Source organism: Conger conger, chromosome 16 (genome assembly GCF_963514075.1).
Source record: "Conger conger chromosome 16, fConCon1.1, whole genome shotgun sequence".
Lineage (NCBI taxonomy): Eukaryota > Metazoa > Chordata > Actinopteri > Anguilliformes > Congridae > Conger > Conger conger.
In genome coordinates this window covers 5,026,495-5,048,740 of record NC_083775.1, presented here as the reverse complement: position 1 = coordinate 5,048,740, position 22,246 = coordinate 5,026,495, and the positions used below count along the sequence as shown (strand labels likewise).

Below are 22,246 nucleotides of genomic sequence, written 5' to 3'. Positions count from 1 at the left end.
AAAATCCATAAGACTATTGTCTTATGTCAGAAACTAGAAAAATGGTCCAAAACATTTTTTATTCATTTTTTGACTGACAAAGATAATAATACACACATGTAGAAATAAATGAAAACTAATACATTTTAAAACATTTATGATGAATAATGTTTTTCAGTGGAAAATGAAAAAATACATAAGACTATTGTCTCATGTCTGAAACTTGAAAAATGGTCCACACATTTTTTTCATTAATTTTTTGACTGAAAAAGATAAAAATACACACATGTTAAAAATAAATGAAAACTAATGCATTTTGAAACATTTATGATGAATAATGTTTTTCAGTGAAAATAGAAAAAATACCCGAGACTATTGTCTCATGTCAGAAACGAGAAAAATGGTCCAGAAATTTTTTTATTCATTTTTTAACTGAAAAAGATAATAATACACACATGTAGAAATAAATGAAAAAGAATGCATTTTAAAACATTTATGATGAATAATATTTTTCAGTGGAAAATGGAAAAAATACATAAGACTATTGTCTGATGTCAGAAACTAGAAAAATGGTCCAGAATTTTTTTTAATTCATTTTTTGACTGACAAAAATAATAATACACACATGTAGAAAGAAATGAATAATAATGAATTTTAAAATATTTATGATGAATAATATTTTTCAGTGGAAAATGGAAAAAATACATAAGACTATTGTCTTATGTCTGAAACTTGAAAAATGGTCCACACACTTTTTAAATTAATTTTTTGACTGAAAAAGATAAATATACACCCATGTTAAAAATAAATGAAAACGAATGCATTTTGAAACATTTATGATGAATAATGTTTTTCAGTGTAAATAGAAAAAATACACGAGACTATTGTCTCATGTCAGAAACAAGAAAAATGGTCCAGAAATTTTTTTTATTCATTTTTTGACTGACAAAGATAATAATACACACATGTAGAAAGAAATGAATAATAATGCATTTTAAAACATTTATGATGAATAATGTTTTTCAGTGGAAAATGAAAAAATACATAAGACTATTGTCTTATGTCTGAAAATTGAAAAATGGTCCACACACTTTTTAAATTAATTTTTTGACTGAAAAAGATAAAAATACACCCATGTTAAAAATAAATGAAAACTAATGCATTTTGAAACATTTATGATGAATAATATTTTTCAGTGGAAAATGAAAAAATACATGAGACTATTGTCTCATCTCAGAAACTAGAAAAATGGTCCAGAAATTTTTTTTATTCATTTTTTAACTGAAAAAGATAATAATACACACATGTAGAAATGAATGAAAAAGAATGCATTTTAAAACATTTATGATGAATAATATTTTTCAGTGGAAAATGGAAAAAATACATAAGACTATTGTCTGATGTCAGAAACTAGAAAAATGGTCCAGAATTTTTTTTTATTCATTTTTTGACTGACAAAAATAATAGTATACACATGTAGAAAGAAATGAATAATAATGCATTTTAAAACATTTATGATGAATAATGTTTTTCAGTGGAAAATGAAAAAATACATAAGACTATTTTCTTATGTCAGAAACTAGAAAAATGGCCCACAAAATATTTTACTCATTTTTTGACTGAAAAAGATAATAATACACACGTAGAAATAAATGAAAAATAATGCATTTTAAAACATTTATGATGAATAATATTTTTCAGTGGAAAATGAAAAAATATATAAGACTATTGTCTTATGTCTGAAACTTGAAAAATGGTCCACACACTTTTTAAATTAATTTTTTGACTGAAAGAGATAAAAATACACCCATGTTAAAAATAAATGAAAACTAATGCATTTTGAAACATTTATGATGAATAATGTTTTTCAGTGTAAATAGAAAAAATACACGAGACTATTGTCTCATGTCAGAAACTAGAAAAATGGTCCACAAATTTTTTTTATTCATTTTTTAACTGACAAATATAATAATAATCACATGTAGAAAGCAATTAATAATAATGCATTTTAAAACATTTATGATGAATAATGTTTTTCAGTGGAAAATGAAAAAATACATGAGACTATTGTCTTATATCTGAAACTTGAAAAATGGTCCACTCACTTTTTAAATTAATTTTTTGACTGAAAAAGTTAAAAATACACCCATGTTAAAAATAAATGAAAACTAATGCATTTTGAAACATTTATGGTGACTTATGTTTTTCAGTCGAAAATGAAAAAATACATAAGACTATTGTCTTATGTCAGGAACTAGAAAAATGGTCCACACATTTTTTTAATTCATTTTTTGACTGAAAAAGATAAAAATACACCCATTTAGAAATAAATGAAATCTAATGCATTTTAAAACATTTATGATGAATAATGTTTTTCAGTGTAAAATGAAAAAATCCATGAGACTATTGTCTTATGTCTGAAACTTGAAAAATGGTCCACACATTTTTTGCATAAATTTTTTGACTGAAAAAGGTAAAAATACACCCATGTTAAAAATAAATGAAAACTAATGCATTTTAAAACATTTATGATGAATACTGTTTTTCAGTGTGAAATGAAAAAATCCATAAGACTATTGTCTCATGTCAGGAACTAGAAAAATGTTCCAGAATTTTTTTTAATTAATTTTTTGACTGAAAAAGGTAAAAATACACCCATGTTAAAAATAAATGAAAACTATTGCATTTTAAAACATTTATGATGAATACTGTTTTTCAGTGTGAAATGAAAAAATCCATAAGACTATTGTCTTATGTCAGAAACTAGAAAAATGGTCCAGAATTTTTTTTATTCATTTTTTGACTTACAAAGATGATAATACACACATGTAGAAATAAATGAAAACGAATGCATTTTAAAACATTTATGATGAATAATGTTTTTCAGTCGAAAATGAAAAAATACATAAGACTATTGTCTTATGTCTGAAACTTGAAAAATGGTCCACACACTTTTTTAATTAATTTTTTGACTGAAAAAGATAAAAATACACCCATGTTAAAAATAAATGAAAACTAATGCATTTTGAAACATTTATGATGAATAATGTTTTTCAGTGTAAATTGAAAAAATACATGAGACTATTGTCTCATGTTAGAAACTATAAAAATGGTCCAGAAATTTTTTTTATTCATTTTTTGACTGACAAACATAATAATACACACATGTAGAAAGAAATGAATAATAATGCATTTTAAAACATTTATGATGAATAATGTTTTTCAGTGAAAAATGAAAAAATACATAAGACTATTGTCTTATGTCAGGAACTAGAAAAATGGTCCACAAAATATTTTACTCATTTTTTGACTGAAAAAGATAATCATACACACATGTAGAAATAAATGAAAAATAATGAATTTTAAAACATTTATGATGAATAATATTTTTCAGTGGAAAATGAAAAAATACATAAGACTATTGTCTTATGTCCGAAACTTGAAAAATGGTCCACACACTTTTTAAATTAATTTTTTGACTGAAAAAGATAAAAATACACCCATGTTAAAAATAAATGAAAACTAATGCATTTTAAAACATTTATGATGAATAATGTTTTTCAGTGGGAATGAAAAAATCCATAAGAATATTGTCTTATGTCTGAAACTTGAAAAATAGTCCACACATTTGTTTCATTCATTTTTTGACTGAAAAAGATAAAAATACACCCATTTAGAATTAAATGAAATCTAATGCATTTTAAAACATTTATGATGAATAATGTTTTTCAGTGTAAAATGAAAAAATACATAAGACTATTGTCTTATGTCTATAACTTGAAAAATGGTCCAGACATTTTTTTCATTAATTTTTTGACTGAAAAAGGTAAAAATACACCCATGTTAAAAATAAATGAAAACTAATACATTTTAAAACATTTATGGTGACTTATGTTTTTCAGTCGAAAATGAAAAAATACATAAGACTATTGTCTTATGTCAGAAACTAGAAAAATGGTCCACAAATTTTTTTTATTCATTTCTTGACTGAAAAAGATAATAATACACACATGTAGAAATAAATGAAAAATAATTCATTTTAAAACATTTATAATGAATAATGTTTTTCAGTGTAAAATGAAAAAATCCATAAGACTATTGTCTTATGTCAGAAACTAGAAAAATGGTCCACAAAATATTTTACTCATTTTTTGACTGAAAAAGATAATAATACACACATGTAGAAATAAATGAAAAATAATGCATTTTAAAACATTTATGATGAATAATATTTTTCAGTGGAAAATGAAAAAATACATAAGACTATTGTCTTATGTCTGAAACTTGAAAAATGGTCCACACACTTTTCTAATTAATTTTTTGACTGAAAAAGATAAAAATACACCCATGTTAAAAATAAATGAAAACTAATGCATTTTGAAACATTTATGATGAATAATATTTTTCAGTGGAAAATGAAAAAATACATGAGACTATTGTCTTATGTCTATAACTTGAAAAATGGTCCAGACATTTTTTTCATTAATTTTTTGACTGAAAAAGGTAAAAATACACCCATGTTAAAAATAAATGAAAACTAATACATTTTAAAACATTTATGGTGACTTATGTTTTTCAGTCGAAAATGAAACTTCAGTGTAAAATGAAAAAATCCATAAGACTATTGTCTTATGTCAGAAACTAGAAAAATGGTCCACAAATTTTTTTTATTCATTTTTTAACTGAAAAAGATAATAATACCCAGATGTAGAAATAAATGAAAAATAATTCATTTTAAAACATTTATGATGAATAATGTTTTCAGTGGAAAACAAAAAAAATACGTAAGAATATTGTCTTATGTCTGAAACTTGAAAAATGGTCCACACACTTTTTAAATTAATTTTTTGACTGAAAAAGATAAAAATACACCCATGTTAAAAATAAATGAAAACTAATGCATTTTGAAACATTTATGATGAATAATGTTTTTCAGTGGAAAATGAAAAAATACATGAGACTATTGTCTCATCTCAGAAACTAGAAAAATGGTCCACAAATTTTTTTTATTCATTTTTTAACTGAAAAAGATAATAATACACACATGTAGAAATAAATGAAAAATTATTCATTTTAAAACATTTATGATGAATAATGTTTTTCAGTGGAAAACGAAAAAATACGTAAGAATATTGTCTCATGTCTGAAACTTGAAAAATGGTCCACACATTTTTTTCATTAATTTTTTGACTGAAAAAGGTAAAAATACACCCATGTTAAAAATAAATGAAAACTAATGCATTTTAAAACATTTATGATGAATACTGTTTTTCAGTGTGAAATGAAAAAATCCATAAGACTATTGTCTTATGTCAGGAACTAGAAAAATGGTCCAGAATTTTTTTTAATTAATTTTTTGACTGAAAAAGGTAAAAATACACCCATGTTAAAAATAAATGAAAACTATTGCATTTTAAAACATTTATTATGAATACTGTTTTTCAGTGTGAAATGAAAAAATCCATAAGACTATTGTCTTATGTCAGAAACTAGAAAAATGGTCCAGAATTTTTTTTATTCATTTTTTGACTTACAAAGATAATAATACACACATGTAGAAATAAATGAAAACGAATGCATTTTAAAACATTTATGATGACTTATGTTTTTCAGTCGAAAATGAAACTTCAGTGTAAAATGAAAAAATCCATAAGACTATTGTCTTATGTCAGAAACTAGAAAAATGGTCCACAAATTTTTTTTATTCATTTTTTAACTGAAAAAGATAATAATACCCAGATGTAGAAATAAATGAAAAATAATTCATTTTAAAACATTTATGATGAATAATGTTTTCAGTGGAAAACAAAAAAATACGTAAGAATATTGTCTTATGTCTGAAACTTGAAAAATGGTCCACACACTTTTTAAATTAATTTTTTGACTGAAAAAGATAAAAATACACCCATGTTAAAAATAAATGAAAACTAATGCATTTTGAAACATTTATGATGAATAATGTTTTTCAGTGGAAAATGAAAAAATACATGAGACTATTGTCTCATCTCAGAAACTAGAAAAATGGTCCAGAATTTTTTTTAATTAATTTTTTGACTGAAAAAGGTAAAAATACACCCATGTTAAAAATAAATGAAAACTATTGCATTTTAAAACATTTATGATGAATACTGTTTTTCAGTGTGAAATGAAAAAATCCATAAGACTATTGTCTTATGTCAGAAACTAGAAAAATGGTCCAGAATTTTTTTTATTCATTTTTTGACTTACAAAGATAATAATACACACATGTAGAAATAAATGAAAACGAATGCATTTTAAAACATTTATGATGAATAATGTTTTTCAGTGGAAAATGAAAAAATACATAAGACTATTGTCTTATGTCTGAAAATTGAAAAATGGTCCACACACTTTTTTAATTAATTTTTTGACTGAAAAAGATAAAAATACACCCATGTTAAAAATAAATGAAAACTAATACATTTTGAAACATTTATGATGAATAATGTTTTTCAGTGTAAATTGAAAAAATACATGAGACTATTGTCTCATGTCAGAAACTATAAAAATGGTCCAGAAATTTTTTTTTATTCATTTTTTGACTGACAAACATAATAATACACACATGTAGAAAGAAATGAATAATAATGCATTTTAAAACATTTATGATGAATAATGTTTTTCAGTGAAAAATGAAAAAATACATAAGACTATTGTCTCATCTCAGAAACTAGAAAAATGGTCCACAAAATATTTTACTCATTTTTTGACTGAAAAAGATAATAATACACACATGTAGAAATAAATGAAAACGAATGCATTTTAAAACATTTATGATGAATAATGTTTTTCAGTGGAAAATGAAAAAATACATAAGACTATTGTCTTATGTCTGAAACTTGAAAAATGGTCCACACATTTTTTTCATAAATTTTTTGACTGAAAAAGGTAAAAATACACCCATGTTAAAAATAAATGAAAACTAATGCATTTTAAAACATTTATGATGAATAATGTTTTTCAGTGTAAAATGAAAAAATCCATGAGACTATTGTCTTATGTCTGAAACTTGAAAAATGGTCCACACATTTTTTTCATAAATTTTTTGACTGAAAAAGGTAAAAATACACCCATGTTAAATATAAATGAAAACTAATACATTTTAAAACATTTATGATGACTTATGTTTTTCAGTCGAAAATGAAAAAATACATAAGACGATTGTCTTATGTCAGAAACTTGAAAAATGGTCCACACACTTTTTAAATTAATTTTTTGACTGAAAAAGATAAAAATACACCCATGTTAAAAATAAATGAAAACTATTGCATTTTAAAACATTTATGATGAATACTGTTTTTCAGTGTGAAATGAAAAAATCCATAAGACTATTGTCTTATGTCAGAAACTAGAAAAATGGTCCAGAATTTTTTTTATTCATTTTTTGACTTACAAAGATAATAATACACACATGTAGAAACAAATGAAAACGAATGCATTTTAAAACATTTATGATGAATAATGTTTTTCAGTGGAAAATGAAAAAATACATAAGACTATTGTCTTATGTCTGAAACTTGAAAAATGGTCCACACACTTTTTAAATTAATTTTTTGACTGAAAAAGATAAAAATACACCCATGTTAAAAATAAATGAAAACTAATGCATTTTGAAACATTTATGATGAATAATATTTTTCAGTGGAAAATGAAAAAATACATGAGACTATTGTCTCATCTCAGAAACTAGAAAAATGGTCCACAAATTTTTTTCATTCATTTTTTAACTGAAAAAGATAATAATACCCAGATGTAGAAATAAATGAAAAATAATTCATTTTAAAACATTTATGATGAATAATGTTTTTCAGTGGAAAACAAAAAAATACGTAAGAATATTGTCTTATGTCTGAAACTTGAAAAATGGTCCACACATTTTTTTCATTCATTTTTTGACTGAAAAAGATAAAAATACACCCATTTAGAAATAAATGAAATCTAATGCATTTTAAAACATTTATGATGAATAATGTTTTTCAGTGTAAAATGAAAAAATCCATGAGACTATTGTCTTATGTCTGAAACTTGAAAAATGGTCCACACATTTTTTTCATAAATTTTTTGACTGAAAAAGGTAAAAATACACCCATGTTAAAAATAAATGAAAACTAATGCATTTTAAAACATTTATGATGAATACTGTTTTTCAGTGTGAAATGAAAAAATCCATAAGACTATTGTCTTATGTCAGGAACCAGAAAAATGGTCCAGAATTTTTTTTTATTAATTTTTTGACTGAAAAAGGTAAAAATACACCCATGTTAAAAATAAATGAAAACTATTGCATTTTAAAACATTTATGATGAATACTGATTTTCAGTGTGAAATGAAGAAATCCATAAGACTATTGTCTTATGTCAGAAACTAGAAAAATGGTCCAGAATTTTTTTTATTCATTTTTTGACTTACAAAGATAATAATACACACATGTAGAAATAAATGAAAACGAATGCATTTTAAAACATTTATGATGAATACTGTTTTTCAGTGTGAAATGAAGAAATCCATAAGACTATTGTCTTATGTCAGAAACTAGAAAAATGGTCCAGAATTTTTTTTATTCATTTTTTGACTTACAAAGATAATAATACACACATGTAGAAATAAATGAAAACGAATGCATTTTAAAACATTTATGATGAATAATGTTTTTCAGTGGAAAATGAAAAAATACATAAGACTATTGTCTTATGTCTGAAACTAGAAAAATGGTCCACACATTTTTTTCATAAATTCTTTGACTGAAAAAGGTAAAAATACACCCATGTTAAATATAAATGAAAACTAATACATTTTAAAACATTTATGATGACTTATGTTTTTCAGTCGAAAATGAAAAAATCCATTATCATATTGTCTTATGTCAGAAACTAGAAAAATGGTCCAGAATTTTTTTTAATTCATTTTTTGACTGACAAAGATAATAATACACACATGTAGAAAGAAATTAATAATAATGCATTTTAAAATATTTATGATGAATACTGTTTTTCAGTGTGAAATGAAAAAATCCATGAGACTATTGTCTTACGTCAGAAACTAGAAAAATGGTCCACAAATTTTTTTATTCATTTTTTGACTGAAAAAAATAATAATACACACATGTAGAAATAAATGAAAACTAATACATTTAAAACATTTATGATGAATAATGTTTTTCAGTGTAAAACGAAAAAATACATAAGACTTTTGTCTCATGTCTGAAACTTGAAAAATGGTCCAGAATTTTTTTTTATTCATTTTTTGACTTACAAAGATAATAATACACATATGTAGAAAGAAATGAATAATAATGCATTTTAAAACATTTATGATGAATACTGTTTTTCAGTGTGAAATGAAAAAATCCATGAGACTATTGTCTTATGTCTGAAACTTGAAAAATGGTCCACACTTCTTTTTAATTAATTTTTTGACTGAAAAAGATAAAAATACACCCATGTTAAAAATAAATGAAAACTAATGCATTTTAAAACATTTATGATGAATAATGTTTTTCAGTGGGAATGAAAAAATCCATAAGAATATTGTCTTATGTCAGAAACTAGAAAAATGGTCCACACATTTTTTTAAATAAATTTTTTGACTGAAAAAGGTAAAAATACACCCATGTTAAAAATAAATGAAAACTATTGCATTTTAAAACATTTATGATGAATACTGTTTTTCAGTGTGAAATGAAAAAATCCATAAGACTATTGTCTTATGTCAGAAACTAGAAAAATGGTCCAGAATTTTTTTTATTCATTTTTTGACTTACAAAGATAATAATACACACATGTAGAAATGAATGAAAATGAATGCATTTTAAAACATTTTTGATGAATAATGTTTTTCAGTCGAAAATGAAAAAATACATAAGACTATTGTCTTATGTCTGAAACTTGAAAAATGGTCCACACACTTTTCAAATAAATTTTTTGACTGAAAAAGATAAAAATACACCCATGTTAAAAATAAATGAAAACTAATGCATTTTAAAACATTTATGATGAATAATGTTTTTCAGTGGGAATGAAAAAATCCATAAGAATATTGTCTTATGTCAGGAACTAGAAAAATGGTCCAGAAATTTTTTTATTCATTTTTTGACTGACAAAGATAATAATACACACATGTAGAAAGAAATGAATAATAATGCATTTTAAAACATTTATGATGAATAATGTTTTTCAGTGGAAAATGAAAAAATACATAAGACTATTTTCTTATGTCAGAAACTAGAAAAATGGTCCACAAAATATTTTACTCATTTTTTGACTGAAAAAGATAATAATACACACATGTAGAAATAAATGAAAAAGAATGCATTTTAAAACATTTATGATGAATAATATTTTTCAGTGGAAAATGAAAAAATATATAAGACTATTGTCTTATGTCTGAAACTTGAAAAATGGTCCACACACTTTTTAAATTAATTTTTTGACTGAAAAAGATAAAAATACACCCATGTTAAAAATAAATGAAAACTAATGCATTTTGAAACATTTATGATGAATAATATTTTTCAGTGGAAAATGAAAAAATATGTAAGACTATTGTCTTATGTCTGAAATTTGAAAAATGGTCCAGACATTTTTTTCATTCATTTTTTGACTGAAATAGATAATAATACACCCATGTAGAAATAAATGAAAACTAATGCATTTTAAAACATTTATGATGAAAAAATACATAAGACTATTGTCTTATGTCAGAAACTAGAAAAATGGTCCACACATTTTTTTCATTCATTTTTTGACTGAAAAAGATAAAAATACACCCATTTAGAAATAAATGAAATCTAATGCATTTTAAAACATTTATGATGAATAATGTTTTTCAGTGTAAAATGAAAAAATCCATGAGACTATTGTCTTATGTCAGGAACTAGAAAAATGGTCCAGAATTTTTTTTTATTAATTTTTTGACTGAAAAAGGTAAAAATACACCCATGTTAAAAATAAATGAAAACTATTGCATTTTAAAACATTTATGATGAATACTGTTTTTCAGTGTGAAATGAAAAAATCCATAAGACTATTTTCTTATGTCAGAAACTAGAAAAATGGTCCAGAATTTTTTTTATTCATTTTTTGACTTACAAAGATAATAATACACACATGTAGAAATAAATGAAAACGAATGCATTTTAAAACATTTATGATGAATAATGTTTTTCAGTGGAAAATGAAAAAATACATAAGACTATTGTCTTATGTCTGAAACTTGAAAAATGGTCCACACACTTTTCAAATAAATTTTTTGACTGAAAAAGATAAAAATACACCCATGTTAAAAATAAATGAAAACTAATGCATTTTAAAACATTTATGATGAATAATGTTTTTCAGTGGGAATGAAAAAATCCATAAGAATATTGTCTTATGTCAGGAACTAGAAAAATGGTCCAGAAATTTTTTTATTCATTTTTTGACTGACAAAGATAATAATACACACATGTAGAAAGAAATGAATAATAATGCATTTTAAAACATTTATGATGAATAATGTTTTTCAGTGGAAAATGAAAAAATACATAAGACTATTTTCTTATGTCAGAAACTAGAAAAATGGTCCACAAAATATTTTACTCATTTTTTGACTGAAAAAGATAATAATACACACATGTAGAAATAAATGAAAAAGAATGCATTTTAAAACATTTATGATGAATAATATTTTTCAGTGGAAAATGAAAAAATATATAAGACTATTGTCTTATGTCTGAAACTTGAAAAATGGTCCACACACTTTTTAAATTAATTTTTTGACTGAAAAAGATAAAAATACACCCATGTTAAAAATAAATGAAAACTAATGCATTTTGAAACATTTATGATGAATAATATTTTTCAGTGGAAAATGAAAAAATATGTAAGACTATTGTCTTATGTCTGAAATTTGAAAAATGGTCCAGACATTTTTTTCATTCATTTTTTGACTGAAATAGATAATAATACACCCATGTAGAAATAAATGAAAACTAATGCATTTTAAAACATTTATGATGAAAAAATACATAAGACTATTGTCTTATGTCAGAAACTAGAAAAATGGTCCACACATTTTTTTCATTCATTTTTTGACTGAAAAAGATAAAAATACACCCATTTAGAAATAAATGAAATCTAATGCATTTTAAAACATTTATGATGAATAATGTTTTTCAGTGTAAAATGAAAAAATCCATGAGACTATTGTCTTATGTCAGGAACTAGAAAAATGGTCCAGAATTTTTTTTTATTAATTTTTTGACTGAAAAAGGTAAAAATACACCCATGTTAAAAATAAATGAAAACTATTGCATTTTAAAACATTTATGATGAATACTGTTTTTCAGTGTGAAATGAAAAAATCCATAAGACTATTTTCTTATGTCAGAAACTAGAAAAATGGTCCAGAATTTTTTTTATTCATTTTTTGACTTACAAAGATAATAATACACACATGTAGAAATAAATGAAAACGAATGCATTTTAAAACATTTATGATGAATAATGTTTTTCAGTGGAAAATGAAAAAATACATAAGACTATTGTCTTATGTCTGAAACTCGAAAATTGGTCCACACATTTTTTTCATAAATTTTTTGACTGAAAAAGGTAAAAATACACCCATGTTAAAAATAAATGAAAACTAATACATTTTGAAACATTTATGATGACTTATGTTTTTCAGTCGAAAATGAAAAAATACATAAGACTATTGTCTTATGTCTGAAACTTGAAAAATGGTCCACACACTTTTTAAATTAATTTTTTGACTGAAAAAGATAAAAATACACCCATGTTAAAAATAAATGAAAACTAATGCATTTTGAAACATTTATGATGAATAATGTTTTTCAGTGTAAATTGAAAAAATACATGAGACTATTGTCTTATGTCAGAAACTAGAAAAATGGTCCACAAATTTTTTTTATTCATTTTTTGACTGAAAAAGATAATCATACACACATGTAGAAATAAATGAAAAATAATTCATTTTAAAACATTTATGATGAATAATATTTTTCAGTGGAAAATGAAAAAATACATAAGACTATTGTCTTATGTCTGAAACTTGAAAAATGGTCCACACACTTTTTAAATTAATTTTTTGACTGAAAAAGATAAAAATACACCCATGTTAAAAATAAATGAAAACTAATGCATTTTGAAACATTTATGATGAATAATGTTTTTCAGTGTAAAATGAAAAAATCCATGAGACTATTGTCTTATGTCTGAAACTTGAAAAATGGTCCACACATTTTTTTCATAAATTTTTTGACTGAAAAAGGTAAAAATACACCCATGTTAAAAATAAATGAAAACTAATGCATTTTAAAACATTTATGATGAATACTGTTTTTCAGTGTGAAATGAAAAAATCCATAAGACTATTGTCTCATGTTAGGAACTAGAAAAATGGTCCAGAATTTTTTTTTATTAATTTATTGACTGAAAAAGGTAAAAATACACCCATGTTAAAAATAAATGAAAACTATTGCATTTTAAAACATTTATGATGAATACTGTTTTTCAGTGTGAAATGAAAAAATCCATAAGACTATTGTCTTATGTCAGAAACTAGAAAAATGGTCCAGAATTTTTTTTATTCATTTTTTGACTTACAAAGATAATAATACACACATGTAGAAATAAATGAAAACGAATGCATTTTAAAACATTTATGATGAATAATGTTTTTCAGTGGAAAATGAAAAAATACATAAGACTATTGTCTTATGTCTGAAACTAGAAAAATGGTCCAGAATTTTTTTTTATTCATTTTTTGACTTACAAAGATAATAATACACATATGTAGAAAGAAATGAATAATAATGCATTTTAAAACATTTATGATGAATACTGTTTTTCAGTGTGAAATGAAAAAATCCATGAGACTATTGTCTTATGTCAGAAACTAGAAAAATGGTCCACACATTTTTTTTCTTAATTTTTGGACTGAAATAGATAATAATACACACATGTAGAAATAAATTAAAACTAATGCATTTTAAAACATTTATGATGAATAATGTTTTTCAGTGTAAAATGAAAAAATACATAAGACTATTGTCTTAAGTCAGAAACTAGAAAAATGGTCCACAAAATATTTTACTCATTTTTTGACTGAAAAAGATAATCATACACACATGTAGAAATGAATGAAAAATAATAATGCATTTTAAAACATTTATGATGAATAATATTTTTCAGTGGAAAATGGAAAAAATACATAAGACTATTATCTGATGTCAGAAACTAGAAAAATGGTCCACACATTTTTTTTATTCATTTTTTGACTGACAAAGATAATAATACACACATGTAGAAATAAATTAAAACTAATGCATTTTAAAACATTTATGATGAATAATGTTTTTCAGTGTAAAATGAAAAAATACATAAGACTATTGTCTCATGTCAGAAACTAGAAAAATGGTCCCGAAATTTTTTTTATTCATTTTTTGACTGACAAAGGTAATCATACACACATGTAGAAATAAATGAATAATAATGCATTTTAAAACATTTATAATGAATAATGTTTTTCAGTGTAAAATGAAAAAATCCATAAGACTATTGTCTTATGTCAGAAACTAGAAAAATGGTCCACAAAATATTTTACTCATTTTTTGACTGAAAAAGATAATCATACACACATGTAGAAATAAATGAAAAATAATGCATTTTAAAACATTTATGATGAATAATATTTTTCAGTGGAAAATGAAAAAATACATAAGACTATTGTCTTATGTCTGAAACTTGAAAAATGGTCCACACACTTTTTAAATTAATTTTTTGACTGAAAAAGATAAAAATACACCCATGTTAAAAATAAATGAAAACTAATGCATTTTGAAACATTTATGATGAATAATATTTTTCAGTGGAAAATGAAAAAATACATGAGACTATTGTCTCATCTCAGAAACTAGAAAAATGGTCCACAAATTTTTTTTATTCATTTTTTAACTGAAAAAGATAAAAATACACACATGTAGAAATAAATGAAAAATAATGCATTTTAAAACATTTATGATGAATAATATTTTTCAGTGGAAAATGGAAAAAATACATAAGACTATTATCTGATGTCAGAAACTAGAAAAATGGTCCACACATTTTTTTTATTCATTTTTTGACTGACAAAGATAATAATACACACATGTAGAAAGAAATTAATAACAATGCATTTTAAAATATTTATGATGAATACTGTTTTTCAGTGTGAAATGAAAAAATCCATGAGACTATTGTCTTACGTCAGAAACTAGAAAAATGGTCCACAAATTTTTTAATTCATTTTTTGACTGAAAAAGATAATAATACACACATGTAGAAATAAATGAAAACTAATGCATTTTAAAACATTTATGATGAATAATGTTTTTCAGTGTAAAACGAAAAAATACATAAGACTTTTGTCTTATGTCTGAAACTTGAAAAATGGTCCAGAATTTTTTTTTATTCATTTTTTGACTTACAAAGATAATAATACACATATGTAGAAAGAAATGAATAATAATGCATTTTAAAACATTTATGATGAATACTGTTTTTCAGTGTGAAATGAAAAAATCCATGAGACTATTGTCTTATGTCAGAAACTAGAAAAATGGTCCACACATTTTTTTTATTAATTTTTGGACTGAAATAGATAATAATACACACATGTAGAAATAAATGAAAACTAATGCATTTTAAAACATTTATGATGAATAATGTTTTTCAGTGTAAAATGAAAAAATCCATAAGACTATTGTCTTATGTCAGAAACTAGAAAAATGGTCCCGAAATTTTTTTTATTCATTTTTTGACTGACAAAGGTAATCATACACACATGTAGAAATAAATGAATAATAATGCATTTTAAAACATTTATAATGAATAATGTTTTTCAGTGTAAAATGAAAAAATCCATAAGACTATTGTCTTATGTCAGAAACTAGAAAAATGGTCCACAAAATATTTTACTCATTTTTTGACTGAAAAAGATAATAATACACATATGTAGAAAGAAATGAATAATAATGCATTTTAAAACATTTATGATGAATACTGTTTTTCAGTGTGAAATGAAAAAATCCATGAGACTATTGTCTTATGTCAGAAACTAGAAAAATGGTCCACACATTTTTTTTATTAATTTTTGGACTGAAATAGATAATAATACACACATGTAGAAATAAATGAAAACTAATGCATTTTAAAACATTTATGATGAATAATGTTTTTCAGTGTAAAATGAAAAAATCCATAAGACTATTGTCTTATGTCAGAAACTAGAAAAATGGTCCCGAAATTTTTTTTATTCATTTTTTGACTGACAAAGGTAATCATACACACATGTAGAAATAAATGAATAATAATGCATTTTAAAACATTTATAATGAATAATGTTTTTCAGTGTAAAATGAAAAAATCCATAAGACTATTGTCTTATGTCAGAAACTAGAAAAATGGTCCACAAAATATTTTACTCATTTTTTGACTGAAAAAGATAATAATACACACATGTAGAAATAAATGAAAAATAATGCATTTTAAAACATTTATGATGAATAATATTTTTCAGTGGAAAATGAAAAAATACATGAGACTATTGTCTGATGTCAGAAACTAGAAAAATGGTCCAGAATTTTTTTTTATTCATTTTTTGACTGACAAAGATAATAATACACCCATGTAGAAATCAATGAAAACGAATGCATTTTAAAACATTTATGATGAAAAAATACATAAGACTATTGTCTTATGTCTGAAACTTGAAAAATGATCCCCACATTTTTTGAATTAATTTTTTGACTCAAAAAGATAAAAATACAGCCATGTTAAAAATAAATGAAAACTAATGCATTTTAAAACATTTACGATTAATCATGTTTTTCAGTGGAAAATGAAAAAATACATGAGTCTATTGTCTTATTTCTGAAACTTGAAAAATGGTCCACACATTTTTTTAAATAAATTTTTTGACTGAAAAAGATAAAAATACACCCATGTAGAAATAAATGAAAACTAATGCATTTTAAAACATTCATGATGAATAATGTTTTTCAGTGTAAAATGAAAAAATCCATAAGACTATTGTCTTATGTCAGAAACTAGAAAAATGGTCCACAAATTATTTTATTCATTTTTTGACTGAAAAAGATAATAATACACACATGTAGAAATAAATGAAAACTAATGCATTTTAAAACATTTATGATGAATAATGTTTTTCAGTGGAAAATGAAAAAATCCATGAGACTATTGTCTTATGTCTGAAACTTGAAAAATGGTCCACACATTATTTTCATTCATTTTTTGACTGAAAAAGATTAAAATACACCCATGTAGAAATAAATGAAAACTAATGCATTTTAAAACATTTATGATGAAAACATACATAAGACTATTGTCTTATGTCTGAAACTTGAAAAATGATCCACACATTTTTTGAATTAATTTTTTGACTGAAAAAGATAAAAATACACCCATGTTAAAAATAAATGAAAACTAATGCATTTTAAAACATTTATGATGAATAATGTTTTTCAGTGTAAAATGAAAAAATACATAAGACTATTGTCTTATGTCAGAAACTAGAAAAATGGTCCACAAATTTTCTTTATTCAGTTTTTGACTTGAAAAGATAATAATGCACACATGTATAAATAAATGAAAACTAATGCATTTTAAAACATTTATGATGAATAATGTTTTTCAGTGGAAAATTAAAAAATCCATGAGACTATTGTCTTATGTCTGAAACTTGAAAAATGGTCCACACATTTTTTTAAATTAATTTTTTGACTGAAAAAGATAAAAATACACCCTTGTAGAAATAAATTAAAACTAATGCATTTTAAAACATTTATGATGAATAATGTTTTTCAGTGGAAAATGAAAAAATACATAAGACTATTGTCTTATGTCTGAAACTTGAAAAATGGTCCACACATTTTTTTAATTAATTTTTTGACTGAAAAAGATAAAAATACACCCATGTTAAAAATAAATGAAAAAATAATGCATTTTAAAACATTTACGATGAATAATGTGTTTTAGTGGAAAATGAAAAAATACATAAGACTATTGTCTTATGTCAGAAGCTAGAAAAATGGTCCACAAATTGTCTCTATTCATTTTTTGACTGAAAAAGATAATAATTCACACATGTATTTTTTGAAAAAAACATTTTTCCAGAAAATCATGAAATTACATCAGACTAGTCTTATGTCCAAAAACAGAAAAAAAGGCTTGAAAAATGAATTTGTGTTTTCACCAGCTGGAGGGATAGAGAATGTGTTCCATTGAATGAATATGAAGAAATAAAATGAGTTAAGTAAAGCTAGAAAATCTTGTAAATATGTATTGTTAACATTGAAATTTATATATTCAAAATAAAATGAAGATTTCGAAAATCCAAGTCGCAACTTAAATCTTAACCTAAGTCGTACCCACACCCTGCCGTCAGCTCTTAAAATCAGTCGTCCGTTTTTAGACTAGCGGCGTTTTAATGACAGGACCGTTTGCCGCGATTAACTTGTTCCCGAGCGTGCCTCAGCGTCCCGATCGTGTTCCTCTCCTCTTCCAGGCCTGGGCCTGGCCCTGAACTTCCAGCCGTCCCTCATCATGCTGAACCGGTACTTCAGCGAGCGGCGGCCCCTCGCCAACGGCCTGGCGGCGGCAGGGAGCCCGGTGGCCCTGTGCTGCCTGTCGCCGTTCGGCCAGGCCCTGCAGCACCACTTCGGCTGGCGGGGCGGCTTCCTCATCCTGGGGGGCGTGCTGCTCAACTGCTGCGTCTGCGGGGCCCTCATGAGGCCCCTGGAGCCGCGGCGGGGCCAGCCGTCGGCCCCGGGGCCCGGCGGGAAGAAGCGGCCGCCGGCGAAGCTGCTGGACTTCAGCGTGTTCAGGAACCGCGGCTTCCTGGTGTACACGCTGGGCGTGTCCACCATGGTGCTGGGGCTCTTCATCCCGCCCGTGTTCGTGGTGAGCTTCGCCAAGGCGCTGGGCAACACCGACACGTCGTCCGCGCTGCTGCTCACCATCCTGGGCTTCATCGACATCTTCGCCCGGCCCACCTGCGGGGTGGTGGCGGGGCTCCGGTGGGTGAGGCCCCGCTGCGTCTACCTGTTCAGCTTCGCCGTGCTCTTCAACGGCACCACCGACCTGGTGGGCTCCATGTGCGCCAGCTACGCCAACCTGGTGGTGTTCTGCGTCTTCTTCGGCGTCTCGTACGGGATGGTGGGCGCGCTGCAGTTCGAGGTCCTGATGGCCCTGGTGGGCACCGACAAGTTCTCCAGCGCCATCGGACTGGTGCTGCTGGTGGAGGCCATCGCCGTGCTGGTGGGGCCCCCCTCTGCAGGTATGGGCTCCTGCCCCCTGGGTCTCTGCGCTTGGGCCACCGCCTCCGAGGTTGGTAGAATAAGGGTTTAGAGAGACTGAGGAATCCATACATGAAGGTAAACAAAATGGAAGTCAAGCCAAGTAAAAAATAAATAAAATGGACCTGCTTTTGGCACAAATTGTTCAGCACTTCACTTTTATTCTGAATCCTATTTTATCAACCTGGGGTGATATTACAGAAACAACCTAACTCTGAAATCCGGGAATGAATTACACTGTTATTACACTATTGTCATTTAAACTTCGGCCTTAAGAAAGGAAGTTTCTGTAATACGGCCTGTGTTGATCACCGGGCAGGAACTTCCATAATATTCAGAGTTCAGAGTTTAGATTAATACCAGCCTCATCTTATGCACTTTTTGAGCTGACCTTTGCCCTCAGCAGTGGTGGTGAACAAGCGAACAAAAAAATTTCCACAAAGTTCTTTCCACAAAGGTGGCCAATGTAATAATAATTTGTAACTTAGATGATGCTTTTATCCAAAGGAACTTCATTGATTAGACTAAGCAGGGGCCAATCCCCCCTGGAGCAATGATGGGGGCCTTACTCAAGGGCCCAACAGCTGTGCGCATCTTATCGTGGCTACAGTGGGGATTGAACTACCAACCTTCCGGGTCCCGGTCATGCACCTTAGCCCCTAGTCTACATGCCCTGTGCCCAGTGCCCAGTGCCCAGTGCCCAGTGCCTCTCCTCTCTCCCACAGGGCTGTTACTGGACAGCACGGGGAGCTACATGTACGCGTTCCTGATGGCCGGGAGTTTGGTGGTGCTGTCCGCCCTGATATTGGCCGTGGGCAACTTCCTGTTCATCGGGGGGCGGGGCCGGGAGCTGGCGGTGGTCGCCGGGGAGACGGAGCCGCTGACGGAGCGGGGGCGGGAGGAGGCGCGGCGGGAACGCCTCCTCTGGGAGACGCGGCCAATCAGCATCCACGTGGACTGCGCGGAGGTGGAGAGGTTCCTGAGGGAGGACTGGTGGAGAGGCGGGGACAGCAGCTCCGAAACCTGCCTGTGACCCCCCCTTCCCCCCCCCCGGCAGGAGGAGGACGCCCCGTGACCACGAACGGGGGGCGGAGGATGACTAGGAGGAATGCCGGCGCAGTTTTTTTTAGACGGAAAGGGACCTCAACTTACGGCGGAATTACACCGGACATCGGAGCTTTCGCGTAGCGATGGAGCTCGGTTCTTTCTGACACAACCGTGCTTGTGGATCACAGCCATTACCCGAGCCACAGACCAGCCCGCTACCAGAGTACACACGATACCAAGCAAAACTGACTGGCGCGCTACGCTAAAGCTACGCGAGCGCTACGCTAACGTTACGCTAATGCTACGCGAGCGCTACGCGAACGCTACGCAAGCGCTACACTAACGCTAAAGCTACGCGAACGCTACGCTAACGCTATGCGAACGCTACGTGTCCGGGGTAATTCCAGCCTCATGCATTCTCAGCGTTATGAAAGGGACCACTGAAGCACAAAGCGGATGAATTTATACAGGAAGCACAGAGCAGACTTAACATTAATCTGCAATATTGTACCTCTATCCAGCTGGAGTTCTCCTGGCACAGGGTGGTACTGGAGAGCTGTGCTAATGGGGGGGGGGGGGGGGGGATATATCAATATCAAAAACCAGTACATGGCTGGTTACTGATGCCAACTTCCCCATACGTCACAGCAAGGACACAACGAACTGCCACTGAGTTTCCACCTTCACACAGGAAGGAGGTGGAGCACAGAACATTGAACAGCTTATGAAGGAAAAAAAAACAAAACATTTTATTTGAGTCCCCTTACAACATTGCTTGAATATTTCTGGAAACGATGAATTAAACATGAATAACTAGAACGGTTCAGATGACTACGATTAGCACCATTTCGTTGAACTGTTCTAGTCCATTATCTTCTGGGCATCTAATTTGATGAAGGCATAAAAGTGTAATTGCGATTGAGGTTTGTAAGGTTCCAAGGAAGGTGACAAGGAATTTAATCACAAAAGAATTAGACTAATATTAACACTGAATATCGATTTACTTATACTAAATCAGCCAGTGATAGGCAGCATGTGGCACTGAATTGTGTCCATCGTTGAAGAGGAGCTCAATATTAAGACTTGTGTTTAAGTGAGACGCAGTGATCTTAATTCCTTGGGCATAACAGCATGTGGACCATCAGCTGGCAGCTGAATACAGCACTCTGAACTGCCAGGGTAGGACTGTGTGAAATATTAACTGTCACACGAAAAATGAGGGAAAAAAGCACAACTGGAAATCAAGATGCACCAGGCACAGTGACTGTCTGGGTTGGGAAGTGTGAAACAGCGCCCCCTACTGTTCAAACTGCTTTTAGTTTCCGACCACATACTTCAAGTCACACACATAACCAGCTAACCACAAAATAGACCATTACTAAAAGTGTATTACATGCTAGAAAATGTAGAGATATTTATTTGTAATAAAATTACTATTTAATTAAATTAAATGTATTTATCTTTAGATCTATTACAGAAGCAAAAATAAGTAATATCTTGCTATGAGTTCAAACATTTCTAGATTTACACATTTAATTTGGGATAAGGATAACTGAGAATAATATGGTTAAGAAATGTTTCAGTAAAACTGGAGATTGATAGGTTTATGCCTATGCTGAATTTTAGCACATTGTTTAGATTTCGAAAAATGTCTTTACTTTCAATCCACAATCAGGGAAGTGCAGTGTTTGAAAAAGATATATATAGATTTGCCATTTCCAAAAAAACATTGAGAGGTTGATTCACTCTGGGATCCGGAGAACACACACACGCAAAGTTTAAATGCACGCCGGAAATAAAGAACGTCTTAACAGCGGAGTTAAAAGGTACAAGTACTCATTCATTTAT

General features: G+C 28.3%; 1 protein-coding gene across 1 annotated transcript in view; it reads left to right on the top strand.

The window, feature by feature from the left end:
• LOC133115100 (monocarboxylate transporter 4-like) overlaps nt 1–20,384 on the top strand; it is a 30,776-nt gene extending 10,392 nt beyond the window's left edge. Inside the window, exons 4-5 of the mRNA XM_061224831.1 lie at nt 18,562–19,332; nt 20,077–20,384. Of these exons, the coding sequence (XP_061080815.1) occupies nt 18,562–19,332; nt 20,077–20,384 (1,079 nt within the window). The remainder of the gene's footprint in view (nt 1–18,561; nt 19,333–20,076) is intronic.
• Nucleotides 20,385–22,246: the final 1,862 nt, after the last annotated feature.